This window comes from Elephantulus edwardii, unplaced genomic scaffold (genome assembly GCF_000299155.1).
Source record: "Elephantulus edwardii isolate Elephantulus edwardi_28Jun2011 unplaced genomic scaffold, EleEdw1.0 scaffold00003, whole genome shotgun sequence".
In the NCBI taxonomy this organism is placed as follows: Eukaryota; Metazoa; Chordata; class Mammalia; order Macroscelidea; family Macroscelididae; genus Elephantulus; species Elephantulus edwardii.
Genome location: NW_006399753.1, coordinates 8966127 through 8987356, shown reverse-complemented (window position 1 = coordinate 8987356; position 21230 = coordinate 8966127). Strand labels below are relative to the sequence as shown.

At 49.7% G+C, this 21230-nt stretch overlaps 1 protein-coding gene across 1 annotated transcript in view; it reads left to right on the top strand.

Annotated features, from left to right (window-relative positions):
* The window catches only part of TG (thyroglobulin), a 232967-nt gene that overhangs the window by 18464 nt on the left and 193273 nt on the right, over positions 1–21230 (top strand). Inside the window, exons 9-15 of the mRNA XM_006879275.1 lie at positions 2546–3640; positions 6566–7153; positions 11548–11787; positions 16344–16472; positions 16786–16863; positions 17509–17621; positions 20805–20913. Coding sequence (XP_006879337.1) covers positions 2546–3640; positions 6566–7153; positions 11548–11787; positions 16344–16472; positions 16786–16863; positions 17509–17621; positions 20805–20913 — 2352 coding nt within the window. The remainder of the gene's footprint in view (positions 1–2545; positions 3641–6565; positions 7154–11547; positions 11788–16343; positions 16473–16785; positions 16864–17508; positions 17622–20804; positions 20914–21230) is intronic.

Below are 21230 nucleotides of genomic sequence, written 5' to 3'. Positions count from 1 at the left end.
AACTAAGCAGTGCCAGGTTTTAAGCTGGAGAGTACCACCCATGGTGGGTTTTATATGTAAGTAAGATCATCTCGGAATGCCGGAGGGGAGGACGCATGGTTAGCTGTTCTGAGGGCAATGGGACCGATTGAAAGGGCACTGTAGCTGGTGCAGTGGATACGCATTGGGCTGTTAGCTGTACAGCTGAAAGTTGGAATCCGCCTGCCCCTCTGAGCAGTCTGCTCCCATTAAGATTTGCAGCCTTGGAAACCCAGCCACCGGCTGTCACCTGGAGGGTATCAGGTGTAAGGAGCCGTGACTGACAGCGAGCTCCATGCTGGGTTGCCACCTGGAAGGTGGGAAGCTGGAATCGGCTAGTTCTCCAGCAGACATGGATGGGGAAGCCGCCTCCTGTAAAGGATTTATGGGCTTGGAAACCCGATGGAGGCTGGCGATGAATTGGATTGCCAGAACTGGGATTCCTTTGTTGGGCTCAAGTGTCTCTTGACAGATTGGTAGCCTTAGAAACCCAATCACCTGGTATCACCTGGTTGGCATCGGGTTTAAGGATGCAGGTGGTGCTCTGAACGTTAGCTGGAGGAGGAGGAGGAGGAGGAGGCTGGACAGTGTGGGGAGAAGGGTGAGGGCGGAGGCCTTCTGGTGAGACTCCCGTCCCCCTGCCAGGAAGATTCTGAAGCCTGTTAGGATGAAGGGAGGCAGAGGTCTCGCGCACACACAGCTGCCTGCTTGGCTGACCTGGGTGGAGTCAGCAGGTCCGTTTATAGCCCTGTGCACAGACAGAGAGGGCTGAGCAGTCCCTCAATAATTCTAGTTGAAGCATTCGACTTTTCCAGCTGAACGTTTTCAATTTTCTACGAGGCGTGTGGAAGTTGTCTGCTGGGTGACAGGATGTCAACAAAGACAGTGCGGCGCTCCTGACTTCAGGGAGCATGCAGTTAGCTCGGCCATGCCGTGGACTAGCCCCACTTCTATTAAAGCCTACAGAGTAGTGGACCTTCCGCTTTCTCGATGGACATGAAGTACTATGGCTTTCCAAATGAAAAACAGGCGTTCTACTCAATGCAGAAATCATATGTTCTCATCCCCAGCAGTGTCGGTCCCATTTCCTCGGTTACAAGCTTCACATGGAAGCACTATCTAAATTTCTTAGTCTTAGTAACACAACATAACAAATCAACCAGGGCATATGTACTGATTTGGAATGGGCCAATCAGGGACTTTATGTCTTCCATACCTTCCTGTACTAGTCATTAAAGCAAGTCAGGGCCTTGCTGAAGGCTGGGTATGTGCTCTGATGTTGCCAGCCTTCCTTCCTCCACCCTGACCACATGTTCCATTTCTTTCTCTGTTGCCTGGTTACAGAGGGAACTTGGCTGACTTCCTTTTCAGCATCCACATAGACCAGGAGGAAAGAATTATTTTAAAAGTGTAGGGGGAGCTTGGTCGAAAATATTCTCTAAGTGTTACCATTTTATAGAGAGAAGGTGGAGCCAGCTCATTCCATACAAGTGACTAAGGAAGCGACTTGGTATTTGAATTTAATTTGCAATTTTTCCTGGCAATTATCTAGACATTTCAGCTAACACGGCATAGCTGCATGGAGTTGTTTGAAATGATTAGTTATGAATTTCACAGACAGGCTAAGAAGCCTAGAAGAAAGATGTTTATTGGTGGGCATGACTGATTTTAATGGGAAATGCTAATTGTATTTATAATACAGTCCTTATCCTCAAGAATCCTGATTCTCTACTTCTAAATGAATGTTGGGAGGTCGTACGTGTGTGTACCTCATCAAGACTACCCCTCAATAAGCTCAACACGGGTATGCAGGACTTTTAAAAAGTCTCTTAAAGAATTAGAATTAGTTAATCTACAAAGAGTCATGGTGGCACAATGTTTAAGTACTTAGCTGTTAATCCAGAGTTTGGTGATTTGACCCCACCAGCTAAGATGGTCCTATGGAGCCATTCTACCTAGTTCTTAAGAGCAAGTATGAATCAGAATAGACTCAACTAACACAACAAGGCAAACCACACAGGAAAAGCCAGGAGGAGGAATGAAGGACCTTCACCTGCTTAGATGTAGGGAGTTAGGGATTTGATGCCTAATTAGGTATAGAAGAGTACGCAGTCAGGGATTAAAGCCCACTAAAGTTTCCATGGACAGAAGGCTAGAAAACATTTCATAATGACATATATTTTCTGGTTGTCAGAAGTTAAAATAGATTTGTTGACAACTATTTGCTTTCTTTCTTTTTTTAAATATATATTTATCTTTAGTGGTTATATTTTCAGAAAGTGAGGAAGTTTTTAGGTCTATAATACTTGCTTTAGAAGGAGGCCAACCTCCCGTGAAAAAGAGGTAGTCATGCCAACACAAGACTTTCTACTCAAAACAGCTGTACAGATGCAGCTCAGAGAGAGAGAGAGAGAGGAAACAGGAAAACAGAATAGTTTTCTTAGTGGGCTCAGGATGCAGAGGGAAGAAAGCTCTGAGGGGTTATTTCATGGTGGCTTATGTTATTGCTAATTTTGTCTCCCCACAGGTGAAGACCGGTCTTGTGCATCAGAGAGGCAGCAGGCCTTGTCTAGACTCTACTTTGGGCCCTCTGGCCACTTCAGCCAGCACAGTTTGTTCTTTTCTCCTGAGGAGAGAGAGAACTCTCAGAGAGTGGCCAGATTCTCTACATCCTGCCCACCCCTGTTCAGGGAGCTCTTTGTTGATTCTGGCCTTCTCCGTCCCATGGTGGAAGGGCAGGATAAACAGCTTCCTGCCTCACAAAGTCTACTCAAGGAGGCCATCAGAGCAGTTTTCCCCTCCAGACAGCTGGCACGTCTGGCCCTACAGTTTACCACCAACCCCAAGCGACTCCAGCAGAACCTCTTTGGAGGAAACTTTTTGGTGAATGTTGGCCAGTTTAACTTGTCAGGAGCTCTTGGCACAAGAGGCACATTTAATTTTAGTCAATTTTTCCAGAAACTTGGTCTTTCAGGCTTCAAGGATGAAGAGGGATTTGTGGGTGTAATGAAACAGCTGTCTGTGGGACCTGAATCAAACCTTGGCAAGGAAACCACTGATGGCTCTGATAAGGCTATGAATTTGCCAATTATAGGCAGCTTTGGCTTTGAAGTTAACTTACAGGAGAACCAAAATACTCTGAAATTCCTAGCTTCTCTCTTGGATCTTCCAGAATTCCTTCTTTTCCTGCAGCATGCTGTTTCTGTGCCTGAGAATGTGGCTGAGGACTTAGGGGATGTGATGGAAATGGCACTTAGTGCCCAGGCCTGTGAGCAGCCACCCCAAAAGCTGTTTGTCCCAGCATGCACAGCAGAAGGGAGCTATGAGGATGTCCAGTGCTCTGCTGGAGAGTGCTGGTGTGTGGATCCCCGGGGCAAAGAACTTCCTGGCTTCAGAGTTACAGGCACACGACCCAGGTGCCCCACTCAATGTGAAAAGCAAAGAGCACAAATGCAAAGTCTCCTGAAAAGCCAATCTGCTGGGTCCAGCCTACCTGTCCCTGCTTGTTCCAGTGAGGGGCATTTCCTACCTGTTCAGTGCTTCAACTCTGAGTGCTACTGTGTGGACACTGAGGGACAAGCTATCCCTGGAACTCAAAGTGTAACCGGAGAGCCCAAGCAGTGTAAGTCTATTGGACATTCAATCTTTGTTGCTATGGGTTGCTGTGGAGTCTATTCCAACTCATGGTGATCCCATTTGTGCAGATTAGAATGGCTCTATAGACAGAAAAAGGGAGCTCTGGTGGCCTAGTGGCAAGAAGCTGTGCTGTGATCCCATAGGCACATAGTTCAAGCCCACCAGCTGCTCAGAGGGAGAAGGATGGGCAATATCCTCTCATGCCTCTGAAAACTCTCTGGAGGGTCAGCTATGGGTCGGTTACAACTTGACACTACACAACAGCATAGAGAGTCAGAGAAGTATCTAGAACACTAAAATCACTCTCCTGTCCACACATCTGCCACCTATCTTTGAGATAATTGCACCATGTCAGTTCAGTAGATACAAGTCCAATGCAACCTTCTTTTTTTTTTAAATCACGTTGTGGTATTGTGGGATCACTATCACCCCACTGTCCTTGCTCTCATGTATGAAAGTGGATCTACAATGTACTCAAAGATACTTAGTTCACTCGCCTCTCTTCTACACTCAGCAGAGCAAGATCACACAGCCTTTCTTGACCCATGAAGGCTCTCAAATACAAAAGTATTTGTGTTGACTTGCAGACCGATCTCTTATAGTGGGTGATGGAAATTGTGATAGTCAATACTGGACCCACTATGCACCTCTGTCTGTGGCTGTTCAGACAGATCTTAAGGCCCATCTTCCAGGTGCTTGTAAGTGAGTGAGAACCACCAACCTCTATTCTAGTAGTCTCTGTTACACCATTTATGGGAACTGAGGACTCCATCCAGCCCATGCCCTCTTCATTCCCTCTTCAGACCCTGGTGGTACAAAGCATTCCAGAGGAAAAATATCCACTCATGGCTGAAGCCTACACTTCAGTTGGTGACAAAGTCAGTTGTTGTTGTTAAGTGCCATCGAGTTGTTTGCGACTCATAGCGATCCTATGTACAAGAGCCTTAAATGCCATTCTATCCTGTACCAACCTCGCTGTCTCAAACACACTCATTCCCACCACTCCACTCACAGAATCGATCCATCTCATTGAAGGTCTTCCTCTCCTGCGTCATCCCTCCACTCTCCCAAACATGATGTCCCTCTCCAAGGACCCTCCTTGCAACATGCCCAAAATATGTCAGATGAAGCTTCAGAATCCTTGACTCCAAGGAGCGTTCTGGCTTCACCCTCTCCAGGACAAACCTCTTTGTTCTCCTAGCAGTTCATAGTATATTCAACACTCTTCTCCAGCACCACAGCTCAAAGGCATCAATTCTCTTTCTGTCACCCCTAGTCACTGTCTAACTCTCTGAAGCATAGCACGTAATTGCAAAGACTATAGCCTGGATCAGGCGCACCTTAGTCTCCAGCCTAACATTGTTGCTCTTCAGTATTCTTAAGAGGTCTCTCACAGCTGACTTTCCCAATGCAATTCATCTCGTGATTTTCTGGCTGCTATTACCAAGAGTGTTGACTGTGGAACCAAGTAAACTAAAACTGTTAACTATCTCAATCTCTTCACCATCTATCATGATGCTGCCAATTGGCCCAGTGGTGAGAATCTTTGTTTTCTTGATGTTGAGCTTCAATCTGTATTGAAGACTGCAGTCCTTCACCTTCTGCAGCAAGTACTTCAGGTCCTCCTCAGTTTCAGCAAGCAGGGTTAAAGTCAGTAGATTGATTTTTAAAAGAGTCCCCAAAGTCTAGCTACTGCTGACCATTCTACCACATGAGTAAGGAGAGGATTTTGGCCTTCGGTCTGTGACATTCACGTTTCTGGGGAGCTGGCCTGGCTGCTGAGTTGCTCACTGGGTGCCCTGGTCTATGTGTTACTTGAACCTTTAAGGTTTAGGGAATATCTGTGGGGACCTTAGTGGCACAGTGGTTATAGTGTTTGGCTGCTAACTGAAAGACCAATTGAGGCAACAAGCTTCTCTAAGGGAGACATATGAAGCAGTCTGCTTCTATAAAGGTTCTTGTTGTTGTTACGTACTGTCGAGTCACAGTTGACTCATAGCTGGCCTGCCGGTGGGTTCTCCGAGGCAATGAACCACTAGACGGGATTATTAATAATTGCTAGAGGGACTTATTTGTCTTTCTCCTGTGAAGCAGCTAGTGGATGCGAACTGCATGCCTTTGGGTTGGTAAACACACACAACTCCTTACTGCTAAGCAGTCAGTTGCCCTAGCAGTTCCACTCAGCCATGCGCACTCACAGGTGTGCTACGAGTTGGAAACAATGCGGTGGAAATGGGTTTGGTTTGCAATGTCCGTGCATAGGTCAGGGAGTCTTGGTGGAGCAGTCAGTAATGTATTAGGCCACCAATGGAAAGTTCTATAGGAGAAAGATGGGCAATCTCCTCCCAGAAAGTTTACTGTCTTGGAAACCCAGTGCAAGGTCACTGCCAATCAAAACCAATTCAGTGGCAGTGGCTACAACTTTTTATAATGACTGAGTCAAGTTTCAGAGGGAGCCTGGGTAGCTAGCTGTATGCTTCCATCTTGGTCTTTTGAGGGGAGCTCTGGTGGCCTAGTGGTAAGAAGTTACACTTCAATCCCAAAGTACAAAGTTCAAATCCACCAGCTTCCCCATAGGAGAAGGATGGGCAGTCTTCTCCTGTCCAATTTATTGCCTCTGAAAACTCTCTTAAGGATCAGCTATGGGTCGGTTCTGACTTGAAGGCATACAACAACAACAAGAAGAAGTGGCTTAAAGAGGAGGGGTGGCCAGTAATTAAGCATAGGATTGCCAACGGAAAGGTTGGCAATTCAAAACTATCATCTGCTTCCTGGGAGAAGGGTGTAGCAGTCGACATCACACACTGGGAGCAGTTCTGCTGTGTCCCAGCAGGTCACTGTGGGTCAGAACTGGCTTGATGGCAGTGGGTATCGAAACGGCTCACCCTGTATCTACTTGTCATTCCCTCAGGTCCTACACCGTGCCAGCTGCAGGCAGAACAAGCTTTCCTGAGGACAGTGAGGACCCTACTCTCTGATTCCAGCCCACCACCCGCTCTGACCAGCATCTACATCCCACAGTGCAGGGCTGATGGGCAGTGGAGACGCGTGCAATGTGATGGGCCCCCAGAGCAGGCCTTCGAGTGGTACCAACGATGGGCAGCTCAGAGCAGCAGTGGCCAGGAGCTGACCCCTGCCCGGCTGCTGAAGGAGATCATGAGCTATAGAGAAGTGGCTTCCAGAAGCTTCCCCCTCTTTGTCCAAAGCTTGTATGAGGCTGGTCAACAAGACATCTTCCCAGTGCTGGCGAGATACTCTGCCTTCCGGGACGTCCCCCCGGCCGTGCTGGCAGGCGAGCTGACCCAGCCTGCGGGGAGCACCCTCCTGGAGCCCTACCTCTTTTGGCAGATCCTCAGAGGCCAGCTGCGCCGCTACCCGGGGCCGTACTCGGACTTCAGTGCCCCCTTAGTCCACTTGGACCTTCGGAGGTGCTGGTGTGTGGACGAGGCTGGTCAAGAAGTGGACGGCACTCGGGCCGAGCCAAGTGCGGTTCCAGCATGTGAGTAAACTACACGCGGAACAGAATCACTTTTTTTCAAAAGGGGTCTGGGGGGAAAGGCAGGTGTTGAATCAGTTCTGACCCATAGCAGCTTCACGTTAGAGAACAAAATCCTGCCCGGAGCTGCACAATCCTCCTCACTGTTGCCGGGTCTGAGCTCCCGCGTGCAGCCAGAGTCAGATCATCTCGTTCAGGGTCTTCCTCTGTTTTTGATCTTCTGCTTTGCCAAGCGTGATGTCTTTCTCCAAGGGCTGATCTGTAAGTAAGATGAAGTCTCACCATTCTTGCTTCTGAGGAGCTTTCTGGTATCTTTATCTCATCTAAGACGGAGGTGTCTGCTTTTATGGGAGCCCGTGGGATAGTCAGTATTCTTCATCAAGACGGCAATTCAGTAACGTCAGCTCTTCCGAGGGTGTGGAGGGTCACGGCAGGAAGTGTTTGGGGATTACGAAGAGCTCCTTGCATTGTCTGAGTGAGTAAACTGAGGATCTGAGAGGGGAAGGACTTCCCATGTTTACAAAGTGTTGACAGGCTTAATATGGTTCATTCTAAATACTCATAAAATGACTTGAATTAATGCCCAAGATTTTCACAAGCCACCTGTTGTCTGCACAGCATTATCTTAGCCCGATCAAGGCTGTAAAGGTGAATGTGACCTTGCCCTTGACTCTTATGGTGAATATGTTGCAGCCCTTTCATGAGTTATGTTCACCTTTCCTTCATCACCACCAAGTCTTGTGAGGTTCCCCCACTTGCATGGAACACTGCTTTGCACTTGGGGCCTCAGAAGAGCTTCTGTCTTCAGTGTGTCTTTGATTTGCTTGAGGGGACACTTTAAGGAACACACTGGAGAGGAAGTCTGTAAGGTCAGGTGTGGGGCAAAATCACTGCCATTGAGTCTACCGGGACGGATAGGGACCTTCTCCCAGGGTTCTGAGACTCTAAGTCTTCATGGGAGGAGGCTGCCTGTCTTTCTTTTGTAGAGTAGCTCATGGATTAGAACCTCTGACCCTTCAGTTAACAGCCTGATATGTTGTGCAATGCAAGAACAGAGATTGCTAATAGACCTAGAGAAAACGCAAACTCCCTGCTCTGACTCACGGTGATCCTCTGTTAAGTTTCTGAGGCTGTGAATCTTAAAGGGACGAACCTGCCTATCTTTCTACCTTGGGGTACCTGGAGGCCTCGAACCACTGAAGATGTCTGACCTTTTGGTTAGCAGCACAATGTGCTCTGGACTACGCCACTGGAGGTCCTTTTCTAGAGGCATGGTTAAAAGGAACGACACTGACTCTGTGTCTTAGATGAAAATACATGATTAAAGGGAGTTCTGGTGGCCTAGTAGCAAGAAGCTGTGTTGCAATCCCAAAGGCCCACGGTTTGAATCCACCAAATGCTCTGCTGGAGGAGAAGGGACAATCTCCTATGCAACCCAGTCAGATCCGATCTGATGGTCCACAAGAAAAAAGAAAATTCATGATTGACAAATTGTTATGAAGGAGTTTGAAAGAACAAGACATTACCCGCTCTTACTGAATCACAGAGTGAGTCTGGTGGCCTAGTGGTAAGGAGCTGTGCTGCCAACCCAAAGGTACACAGTTTGGATCCACCAGCTGCTCTGGAGGAAGAAAGTGGGCAATCAGTTCCTGTGCCATTTAGAGTCTCTGAAAACCCACTGGAGGGTCAGCTATGAGTCAGTTTCAATGTGATGGTACATAACAGCACCATCAAATCACAGGTCATTGGTGGCATGTATTGTACTATTAACTGTAAGGTCTGTGGTTCAAATCCACCAGGCATCTGTGGGAGAGAGACAGGCAGTCCCCTCCTATAAAGACTTACAGCCCAGAGACATCATGGAGGGTGGCTGTGAATTGGAATGGACCAATAGTGGGGGATTTGTTATCCAATCAGAATCCTTCTAAGCAACAGGGATGAACAGTCTAGCAACTGAGTGGGCAGTGAGGTCTCTTGTTCCTCGAGGTGTTCGGTGGGGCTGGAATGTTTCTGGATAATGTTAAAATGAACTGTATTGTTTTGGCATTAGCCTGGAGTTTCACACCGTAGGGTGATCGGAGCGAGCAATCAAGACAGCTTGTTGTTGTTAGGTGTCAGCAAGTAAAGTGTGACCCATAGTGACCCTACGAACCACAGGTCTGAACCCTGTCCTGTCCTGTCCCATCCTCGCAATCTCTGACACACTTGAACCCATTGCTGTGGGCACTGTGTCAATTACCTGGTTAAGGGGCTTCCTCCCTTTTGCCAGTGCCCCACATTTCCAAACATGTCCCTCTCCAAGGAATAGCCTCCCCTAGCAACATGCCAAAGAATGTGAGATGAAGCTGTATCATCTTTGCCTCCAAGAAGCACAGTGGCTGCATCTTCTCAAAGACATAATCTGTCTGTTCTTTCGGCATTTCTTGGATTATTCAGTACTCTTCTTCAAAACAACCATTAAAAGCCATTGGTTCTTCTGTCATCCTTACTCATTGTCCAGCTCTCAGATACATAGCAAGTGACTGAAAAGACCACAGCCCGAATCAGGTGTACCTTATTCCTCAAACTGACATCATTGCTGCTCAATAATTTGGAGAGAGAGTTCCCGCGTATATTGAATGTCAGGAGACAGATAGTACTGGGGACAAATTGAAAGTGGGGGCTTAGCCCTGCTGACGTTCTCTCCTTTACTGCATCCATGTCTAGCCAGACTTGCTCTCCAAGTCAACATGAGGGTTACACAGTAATTCTTTTGAGCGCCTGGGACCTCTGGAATCACCTGCCGTGCTTTATGGTCATATCTCACTCACCTGTGCATTTAGATGCTGTGTGATGGCTTGGTCCCTTTTGTATGCAATTTGAGAAGTCTGGTTGGTAATTACCAAGAGGACTTAGACACTTAGCGATTTCTCTTGTTGACCTTGGCCTGAAGGCTGGCAAGACTTTGTTACTGAGTAACAGTATGGGGAGCACTGGTGTGAGGGGCAGAGCCTTGCTTGCTGGGGTCCTGGCTGGAGCACCTGCTGCTGGACCGCCTGGTGCAGTGTGAGCTAGAGGAGGGGCCTCTGTGTCTAGGCTCCTCTGTGCAGCTGAGTTAGAGTGGGCTTCCAAGGGCTGTAGAGAGAGCTACACAAGGTGACCAGCCTGGTGTGTAGAAAGTGCTCATTAAATGATTCAAACCCACTGCAGTCACATCATTTCTGATTCCTGTAGGACAGAGCAGAATGTCCCCAGGTGACAGCTTCCAAGGCTGCAGTCTTTTTTTTTTTAAATTAATTTAAATGAAAGTTTACAGAGACTTAGGGTTCCCGGTCATTCATTGTTGCACTTTTCTTCCTGCCTACTCCCTCCCCCCTATTCACTCTTCTCCTTGAAAAGTAAAAGAAAAACTCTTTCATTGATATGCAGTCCCTCCTCCCAAGTCCACTCCACTGTGCAGGCTTCATTCTAGACTCCTGTCAGGACAATAATACCCAATCCTATGTCCCTTTTAAACAGATCTCTCTCTCATCTGTTTCAATGCAGTATACATCATTCCTCCCCTCCTTTTCTGTCTTCCCTCAACCCTGATGTCAGTCTCGTTTTACAATAGTAATTCTATGCAATATTTGTCCTTTTGTGACTGAGATATTTCATTCAGCATAATGTTCTCCAGGGTCATCCATTTTGAATAATATTTCATGAGTTCCTTGTTTTTCAATGCTGTGTAGTATTCCATTGTGTGAATATACCAGAGCTTCTCTATCCATTCGTTTGTTGACGGGCACTTGGGTTGTTTACAGCTCTTTGCTATTTTGAACAAAGCCGCAATAAACATGGGAGTGTGTATATCTGCTTGGGTGGAGGTTATGGCTTCTTTAAGGCATATTCCCAGTAGTGGAATTGCTGTGTCAAATGATATTTCTATCTGCAACTTTTTGAGAAAGTGTCAAGGCTGGAGCCTCTAAGGAACCAGACTGTCACACCTTTTCCTGACCTTTAGGTTAGTAGCTGAATTCTTTAACCACTGCACCACCAGGGCTTTGCAAGAACTTACAATGAGATTAATACAGAGGGGCCCAGGTGGCACGGTAGTTAGACTTCCCACTGCTGAGCAGGTTGGCAGCTCAAATTCACCAGCCGCCCTGTGGGAGTGACAAGGCCATTTGTCCTGTAGACTTACAGCCTTGGAGGCCCTCTGGGCAGTTCTCCTCTGTCTTGTGGGACCACAGGGATCAGGAGGAGCGATGCAGTGACCAGCACGTTCAGAGCGCGTGGCTGTCATGGTAACGGGGAACCATAACACAGGATGCGAGTTAGACAACAGAACCTACTGTCTCACAGTTCTGGGCACCTGAAGGGCCCTAGAGAGTGATTGCTGGTGAGTGAATCCATCTGTGATCTTTTTATGCCCCCAGGCCCTGGCTCCTGTGAAGAAGCAAAGTTCCGAGTCCTGCAGTTCATTAAGGAAACAGAAGAAATTGTCTTGGCTTCCAACAGTTCAAGGTTCTCTCTGGGGGAGAGCTTCCTAGCCGCCAAGGGGATCCAGCTGACCAGTGAGGAGCTGTCCCTTCCCCTGTCCTTCTCAGCCCGGGAGACGTTCTCTGAGAAGTTTCTGACGGGGAGTGATTATGCACTTCGCTTGGCTGCCCAGTCGAGTGAGTGTCCCAGTTCAGTGTCCAGTTCCATGTGTTAGGATTGCTCTCCTCGGTTTCTGCAGATGCATGGACCTTGAGATGTCCATCAAAGCTGGAGGGGAGCCCATTGGCCACTCCTGTGTGGGAGGTCATTCTATGCTACCAGCCATGCCCCAGGTCCTCCAGCAGAGTCACCTGAGGGCAGTTCTTCACATCTGTGTCTCAGAGAGGTGACCCTTTGAGCCCACTTGAAAGGCAGATATTTAAGAGATGAGGGATCTGGGACTCAAATGCTCACACACTCTTTTGACCCTGCTCAAAACTGCCCTCACTTCCAAGGACTCAGAAACAAGTGTGAAGGGGCACAGAGAAGACCCCTCAGTCAGTGAGGGGCATTGGTACCCCAGAGACACACACTTGGCTGCTAACTAAGAAAATGGCCTGGAATCCCCTCCCTGGTGATCCATTCTCTCATTGGCGATCCACTCACTATCTGGCGATCCTTTCCAAAAATCCAGCCAGTGGAATCCCTTTGTAGTGCAGTGTTCCTCTGGCACGTGAGTCACCAGGAGTCAGAACTGACTGAAAGTGACTGATTTTGACTCTTTAAGCCCATGAGTCACCTAACCTTGAGAGTCACTCTGAACAGCAGAGACTTTCTCCTTCATCTGACGAATGACAACCTCAGAGAACCTGCAGGGCTCCAGCTCGTAAAAATTGCTCAGCAGTGCTGGGCAGTGACCCTTGGCTGGGTTCTTTCTGTGTCAAGTGGTTTAACAGATGTCTGCCTTTAATGCTGTAGCAGCTCATGGGAACGAGGCTACACTCACCACCTGTAATCACTTACAGAAAGGGAAACTGAGGTTAGCCACTTGCCGAGTCTGCCTGGTTAGGCACTAGTGCAGCCTGGACCCTGACGGGCACTTGGGCCTCTACCCTGCAGCCTATGCACAGAGCCACTCCATCCCACTACATGGCTGGTCCCTGAGCGGCTGGGCTCGGAGTCTCCATCCCTTCCAACCTAGGACCCCTGCTCTTTCTCCATCCTGTATCTGCTCTTGTAGGAGTGTCCAGGCACCCCCTCACTCTCCTCACACCCACTTGGCAGGCACAAGTGCCTCACCCGTCTCTGAGCCCTCCCCACATTTCCATCTACTGCTTAACTGCCCAGTGGATGCCCTGTTCTCGAGTTCACATGAGGGCAAAGCAGACTTCTGCCTCCCGGCTTCTGTCGCACGTCACAGAGCACCCACTCCAGATTCCTGCTCTACTCTTCCTGGGCTTTCTGTGCTGACTGGGGCGAAGTCTTAGTTCTCTTTGTTCTTCTGACTTTTACATGAAGCTCCCAAGAGCCATAGTTGTTTTCCACTTCTCTCCCTTCCTGGGCGTCTCTTCTGAAGGATAAAGAAACATGTCTTATTCTTCTTTGTGTCCACACCGCCTGGCCCAGTGGCTGACCCAGGGCACAGAGAGGTAGAGAGCCGCTGTGGAGTCAGTGATGACTCACGGGACCTACACAGAGAGGAAAGAGCAGAGGCCTGGCCTAGTGCATCCTCTGGGCCAGTGCACATTGGAATCCTTTGTTGTGACCCCTGCACCAGTCCATCTCATGGAAGGCCTCCTGTGTCCTCCCTGGCCATCCACTTCACTAAACACGATGTCCTCCAGATGATGTGTACAAAACAATCAAGATGGACAGCATTCTGTCATGATCGAGAAGGTCTTCAATGACTGTTAAGTGGCTCCAGATCTCTCTCCCGCTGTCTTACCCTGGAAGGTCAGCTGAAACCCGTCTACCATGGGTGATCCTGCTGGTAAATACCAGGGATGTGGGTTCAGCATCACAGCAACATGGGAGCCACCACTTAGGACAAGCTGACGGGCTTTGGAGAGTCACCAGGAGACCCCAGGTTGCTTAACTTCTGTCACTTCCTCCTGTCTGTCCTCCCTTCCCGTCATGCCTGCTCAAGGACTTCCATTCTCTGTTCCTCAGAAACACAGGCACTTCTGCTTAAGATAAGAAACCAGGTGCTGTGAATTAGTGCATGGGCAAGATTTGATGTCATGAAAGAGGGAAGTGGGATCGCTGGCCCTTCAGTTGTGACCACTGTGGTGACAGAAGGACACCTAAGAGGAAGGGAGAGGAAGTTGTCAATGCCACCGAGATTTATCCTCGGATGTGTGATGACGATTCATTCGGAAGTCAGGCCAACAAAACCTGCCCCACCAGCCACAGACTTTGAATGTGTGTGTGTGTGTGGCTGTTGACCAAAGAGGAAGAGCCCGGAAGGTGGGACCACCCGGTTGGCCCGACTCGTAGTGACCCCTCCCCTCAACAGAGTGAGACCCAGCCCGTTCCTGTGCCCCCCTCACAATCTCTCCCATACTTTGAGCCCCATGCTGTCCACGCCATCGAGAGTCTTCCTCTCCTTCACTGGCCCCTCTGCTTTGCCAAGCTTGGCATTCTCCCCCAGGAACTCATCCATCTGAATACACTCTATGAGAGGAAGTCTTGCCATTTTTACTTAATGGAGCATTCTGGCTGCATTTTTCCAAGATATATTTGTTTGTTCCTCTGGTAGTCAGTCGGTGGTACACTCAATATTCTTTGTCTTCATGATTGAAAAACATTGATTCTTCTTTGATCTTCCTTATCGACTGTCAAGCTTTTAGCAGATGAGCTGATTGAAAAGAGCAGGCACATTGTGATGTCTTTGCTATTATCATTTAGAGAGGTCCTTGAAAGGAGATTTGTCCACAGCAATGTGTCCATGATGCCAGCTGAGGAGGAATCTCTGCTTGTGGACTTCGAGGTCCTAGTGCATCTGGAGACAGACAATCAGGAGAAGGACCATCTTTGGTTGATGGGGCGTTGGAGCGATGGATGGGAGGGTGTGGGTTTGCATGTCATCTCTGCTAGGGTGAGTGTGGTGATTCCTACCTGTTGTCTCTTCTCAAACAAATCCCATACTTATCCCGTTACATGAACCTTAGATCGATGTCATAGAGGATACAGGTGCAGAGAGGTTGAGAAACTTGCTGAGTATCACACAGCTAAGAAGCGGCGGAGCTGGAGTTCATGTGGAGGCTTCCCTGACCCTACAACCCTGCCTCCTGGCCCACTTCCCCTGCGAATCCTAGCACCCCAGCAGGACACTGGTCCCCGCTGGGTGGTGGCCTGTGACTGCACACTCTCTTCTCAGGGAGTGGTGACACCCACAGCTGACTTCTGGTGGGAAAGAGAGGACTTTGCAGTGGACATTGGTCACTGGTAATTCTCTTCTGGATTCCCTGAGAGGAAGCTGTGTCTGTCTGTCCCCCTTACCCCAACCGTGGCTGTGATGGTGAGGAGGTTGGGGATGGGACTTGACAAAAGGTGGGGAGATGGTTCGTGGCCATGGAGGAGGGATGATGGCAGTGAGAGCACATCACGCCTGGAGGCAGGGGTCTCCTTTCTGCCTCTCTCCTCACTGTTGAGTTGGAATCGACTCCTAGCCGACCTTCTGCTGGGTTTGGGAGGCTGTAGATCACACAGGAGGAAGTTGCTCAGTTTCTTCCCTCAGAATTCGGACTCTCGGGAACTGGGAGACCTAACGCCACTAGCCCCCTGTCCTCAGGCCCCAAGGAACTGCTGCTGACTGACAGCCACTCTCGGCTCGTTTGTTTGGTTACTATCCGGATCCCTGGTGGGTTAAATGTTTGGCTCTGACCAAAAGACTGGTGAATTGAACTCACCCAGTGGCTCCACAGAAGACGACCTGGCAACCTGCTTCTACTGTTTACAGATAGGAGAACCTATGGGGTGCGAGGGTGTCAGAGATGGAGGATGGCGCAGGATAGGGCAGGGTTCAGACTGCTGTTCTTAGGGTTGCCAGGAGTAACGCTGGACCTGATGGTACCTAACAACAACAACAGCAACAACAACACCACACGGGGCCTCTAGACCTTGAGTGTCTTTGACTCTTAGGGACCGTCTGTCAGGCTTCCAAAGCTGGAGCTCTGAGTGGGGGAGGCCGCCCATCTTTCTCTTCCAGAGCGGCTGGTAGATCCCACCTCCCAGCCTTTCAGTCAGCAGCTGGGTACGTTACACACCGCGTCATCAGCTGTTGTTTATGCTGTGTACCAGCGAGTTGGCACTGAATCATAGCTGAGCCTCCAGCAGGTTCAGAGATAGTAAGTTACACAGGGAGAGATTGCCCGTCTTCTTCCCACAGAGCAGTGGATGGATTTGAACCATGTACCTTTAGGTTGGCAGCACGTTTCCTTACCGTTAGCCCACCAGATCACCCAGGCTTTGGAGCGTTTCTTCTCCATCATGTGGGTCACTCTGTGTTGGAATCAACTCAAATGCATGATTACTTTTACTGTTGGTACATGTGCTGCAGCCACTCTGTGGCCGGATCCAGTCCACACAGAAAATATGGAAAGGAGACCACTGGTTGGCAAGTGGCTGGCCTGTGTGGACCGGGTGCTGTCTGATGACTAAGGACCCTCCCATGACGGACCTAGAAACACTTGGCCTTCACTGTGCTGATGGAACCGAGCTCTCACGTCTCTGCCCCCTTTTCTCCCTCCAGCCGTCGCCTTTTATCAGACACGTGTCTCTTCCTTGGCTGGATCCGGCACCCTTCTGAGCAGTGGCCCCTATGTGCCCCAGTGTGATGCCTCTGGGAGCTGGGCACCCGTGCAGTGCCATGCAAGGACCGGTGAGAGCGGGCTTGGTGCCTAGGGGCTTTCCACACTCCCTTTCTTTACCCAGAGCCAGGGTCCCACACGGGTGGCAGGGGAGTGTGCTTCTGGCCCCTGGGTACAAAGGCCAAGGTCTTCAGAGGCCGTATCTGATTGTTGACCCTCTACCAGCCAGTAGTGTGGGGCCTGGCAGTAGCCGTGTGACATGGACAGTATTCAGGCGGGTGGAGGACACTCTTGCTGGCCCTGTTCTGGGGGAGGAAGGGGTGTCATTTCTGGGTCATTCCAGGAGCAAGTCTCCAATGTCCTTCCTGAATGTCTTTCCTCCAGGACACTGCTGGTGTGTGGATGGGAAGGGCGAGTATCTCCCTGCCTCCCTGGCTGCTCGCTCCCCACGGATGCCCCAGTGTAAGTGGAGCCCGGGGACCCTCCTGCCTTCTCTCTGCAGTCAGCCTTCTGGGGTGGTCATGCACCTCTTGCTACTTTCTTGACCATTTGCTGAGGGCAGCCTTGTGGCCCAGCCCTCCGGGCCACACTGCCCCAGGTCCCCAGGCCCAGCCCTCCCGCTGACCATGACACTTCTTGGTTCATGCTTCGGCCTCATCAGTGGGAAGGGCAGCTTGGAGTAGAGGGCAGCCCTGGACCCCATTCCTTAGTGTCCACTCCTGTTCCTGCCCTTCCAACAATGTCCCATCTGTGTCCTCAACTCTGACCTCTCTCCTGAGGCAGGGACCTGGTAATCAGCTGCCCACTTGATGTCTCAGTGCTGTGACCTCATCACCCTTCATCCTCTGCTTCTTTTTTTTTAAATTTTACTTTATTTTATTTTTTTAAATTTCAATGAACATCTACAGAGATTTCAGAATTCCATTCATTCATTGTTGCACTTTTCTCCCCGCCCCCCAACTCCCCCCATCCTCTGCTTCTTATAGTCAGAGATACTGGCTCTCTGGGAAGGTTACTCCCTCAGACGACACAAGAGAGTCTGCTGAGCCTGGTGCCTGGACTGTCCCAGGTGCCATGTCCCTGTCAGTGCCCCTCTCCTTTCTACAGGTCCATCGACCTGTGAGAACTCCAGAGCTAGCGGACTGATTGCCAGCTGGAAACAGGCTGTGTCTCCTACAAACCCATCTCCACAAGACCTGTTCATCCCGACCTGCCTGGAGGTAAGTCAGTGAGCCAGGAAGGGTGAGAGAGGGACACTCATCTTCGTCCAGCTACCAATCAAATTGTTGTTGTTATGTGCCATTGAGTCGTTTGCAACTCATAGCGACCCTATGTACAACAACCCTAAACTCTGCTCTGTCCTGTGCCAATCACACTGCCTCTGACACTCCCATCCTGATTACCCCAGTCACCGAATCAATCCATCTCATAGAGGGCCTTCCTCTCCTGCGCTGTCCCTCCACCCTCCCAAGCATGATGTCCCTCTCTAAGGACCTGTCTCTCCTTACAACATGTCCAAAGTATGTCAGGCGAAGCCCCAGAATCCTTGCATCCAAGGAATAGCCTGGTTTAACCCTCTCTAGGATGAATCTGTTTGTTTTCTTGGCAGTCCATGGTACATTCAATACTCTTCTCCAGCGCCGCAGCTCAAAGGCATCAATTCTCCTATCCTCCCTAGTCATTGTCCAACTCTCTGATGCATAACAAGTGATTGCAAAGACCATGGCCTGTATCAGGCGGACCTTAGTCTCCAGAGAGACACTGTTGCTCTTGCATACTTTAGAGAGGTCCCTAACAGCAGACTTTCCCATCGTGATACATCTTTACTGACAGAGAATGCTAGGCCTGCAGGTGACCCTGGCTTTGGTAGATGCTGGCCGTGTGAGAACTTGGAGAACATCCTAGCCTTCCCCATACTCCATTTCATTATTTTCACCATAAGACCAGGCCCACGTTTCTGTCCTATCCTGTAGTGTGTTCATTTGAAGTTCTGAGGAAGAACCTCTTATAAAAACCCTTTAAAAAGTATCATCTACTTGAAGCAGTTAGGACTACGATTTCCCTAACGTCAGGTTGGTCAAATATCTTAATCTATCGTGTCTCTGCTTCTCATCGTAAATGGAGGACATCAAAAGATTACTTGCTCTTCTCACCACATTTAATAATTACATGAATTGTTGTAGTAATTAAGTGAACGATTTTAATAATTAAGTGAAGCCATGACATATAGCAGGCTCCTGAGACCCCCACTGGCTTCCTGGCCCAAGATGACCTAAAGATCACTCCTTTGACCTGAGGCTCCAAGAGAAGTACATCCGTGCATTCCTCAGAGATGTCACAGGCTGCTTGGCTCCTGACCATCTCAATAGAGCAAGAGCCTGACACCGTTGTTAAGGTTTGTGGGTTGTTGGTTTGTTTTTTTCCTCGGTGCATATGAAAGTTGTGTTTACACTAGATGGTAGTCTACTCTGGTGACTTAGTGGGTAAGAAGTTGTCCTGTTCACCCAGAGGTGATACTTGGGTGCTAGTTTGAACCCATCAGTTGCTTAGTGGGGGGACAGATGGACAATCTCCTCCTGTATGACCTACAGCCTCGAAAACCTGCCGGAAGGTCACCTATGGGTCAGTTCTGATTTGATGAGATGGGAGGCTTTTGTTTTGTTTTTTATTTTGAGTGGTCTACTTGCTGTGAACTTGGATTAGTGGATGAATTGTGAGAATTACCACTCGTGAAAAGTATTTGTGAAGATTATGCATAAACGTAGGGAGCACCTCCTGTTAGGAAAATGGTGCCTGTAACCTTGCTTGCCATAGAGTTGTCATAAACCTTCAATTTTTGAAACATTTCATTTGCAAAATCAAACGAAGCAATGTGCCGTGGAATGAGGAGTGCCTGAAGCGTGAATGGTTGGAATGTAAGCTCTTCCCCTAAGGTGTTCTCGGGCCTTTCTTCAGGTTTACCTTTTGTCTCAGTCTTAATGGTTATACTTGACAAGCTGTGTAACCAGACGTATGTCACCTCTTCTTTCTGGACTGTGTGGTCCCTGCCTCCTGGGGGCACTGTGCAGATGGGACGATGTGACGTAGGGACAAGCCCAGCATAGGAAGAGCCTCCTGGTTGCGCTCTGTCGGTGTGGATGTTATTACCATCGTCCCTGTCTGTCCAAGAACCAGGCACAGCAAGTTACAACGGGGACAAGCGGCAAACACAGGGTGAAGCGAGCATTCAGCGATGGCCAGCTTGCTGACAGCTGCTTTCAGGCATGTGTCTACTGGGGAGCGTGCTTTGCTATTTCAGAGGAGCAAGAGAGACCTTCCCAACCTCCAGAGAAGGTCCTAGAAAGAGTGTACTCAAAGGCCCACTTGCTTGTTTTCATATATGGAATCCAAGCCCCAGAGACTTAGACTGATCACTCAAGCGTCCCGGCTGGTCTGGAACAAGTGCTGAGAGGGGCTGACGCTGATGGGTCCTGCTCTGGGGGTCCTAAGTGGAGACTAGGCTTGGCAGGTGCCTGTTAAGAATAAAAAAAGTCTCATTGTAAATATATATCTCCCAACACGTTTGCCAACACACCCTGCTTTTACAGGAACCATTCGGTGACACTGGTATGTTGATGCATCGCGAAGCCGTTGTCATGATCCATTGCAAGTTCTTCCACCACCTTTGTCTCTATCATTGTTACACCAGGTTCCAAGTCAGTCTCAACTCAGAGCAACCCTATGCGCAAAAGAACCAAATGCTGCCTGGTCCCGTGGTGCCTCGCAGTTACTGCTCTGAGCCCATGTTGCCCCACTGTGTGGACCCGTCTCGTGTGGTCTCTCTCCTTCCCTCTGCCCCTTGTCTCTTCTAAGCACGAGGCCGTGTACATGTGTGAATTTTTGTAAGTGGGATCACACACTTTTTGTCCTTTTGTGACTGCCTCCTGTCACCCTGCTCACCCTGTTACAGCTCGTGTCTGGACTTCACTTCCCTCACGGCAGGGCTGGGCGGGTGGCTTCACGCGGTTTCTTTATTCCCTGTGGCCGATCAGGTCGCTGTGTCCTGAGGCTGCTGCTTGGTGGGATTCGTCCAGCAGGGAGCAGTGACTCTGGGGCAGGTGGGCTTGGGCCCAGCCCGACCACTCACCAGCTGTGAGATGTGGCTCTCCGATCCAGCTTCCTCCCCCATAAACTGAGCTGACAGTAGCCCCAATTACCACTGGTTGGAATAACGTAGGTAAAGGGGCTGGCATGGTCCTGTCTCGATCCGCCTTCAGCCTTTATCGTTACCGGTCCTCCCCCTAACCCACCCCCAATGGAATAGTCACCAGCAGCAGTCTTGAAGGAGGCGTTAGTGGCATCTGGCTGCCCCACCAGCCTCAGGAGACCTGGCCCAAGCTGACATGGCCTTGACTTTGTTTCAGACAGGAGAGTATGCCCGGCTGCAGGGCTCCGAGGCTGGCACGTGGTGTGTGGACCCAGCGACGGGAGAGGGCGAGCTGGAGCTCCAGGCTCTGGACGGCCGTGGCCAGTGTAAGTCCCCATGGTCCTTCTGCCCCTGCCTTCTCCGGTGAGCGCTGGACACAGCCCCCAACCTCACTGACCTCCAGGGATGAAGCAGGGGTGCTATCCCCCTCCTTGGGGAAGCAAGTGCAGCTGAGAGTGGGCTGTGCATTGGACTATAAAGCACATCCCTTCTTGGTCCCCATTGATGTGGGCAATGATCCCATCCTTGGATGGCCTGCCCTACAGGAAGCCCCCTGGCCTCTCTCCATAGCTCAGACCCCTCCCATGGCTTCGGAAGTACTTTCTACCTCCCCTGTCACCGTCATTACCCAAATCTGATTGCC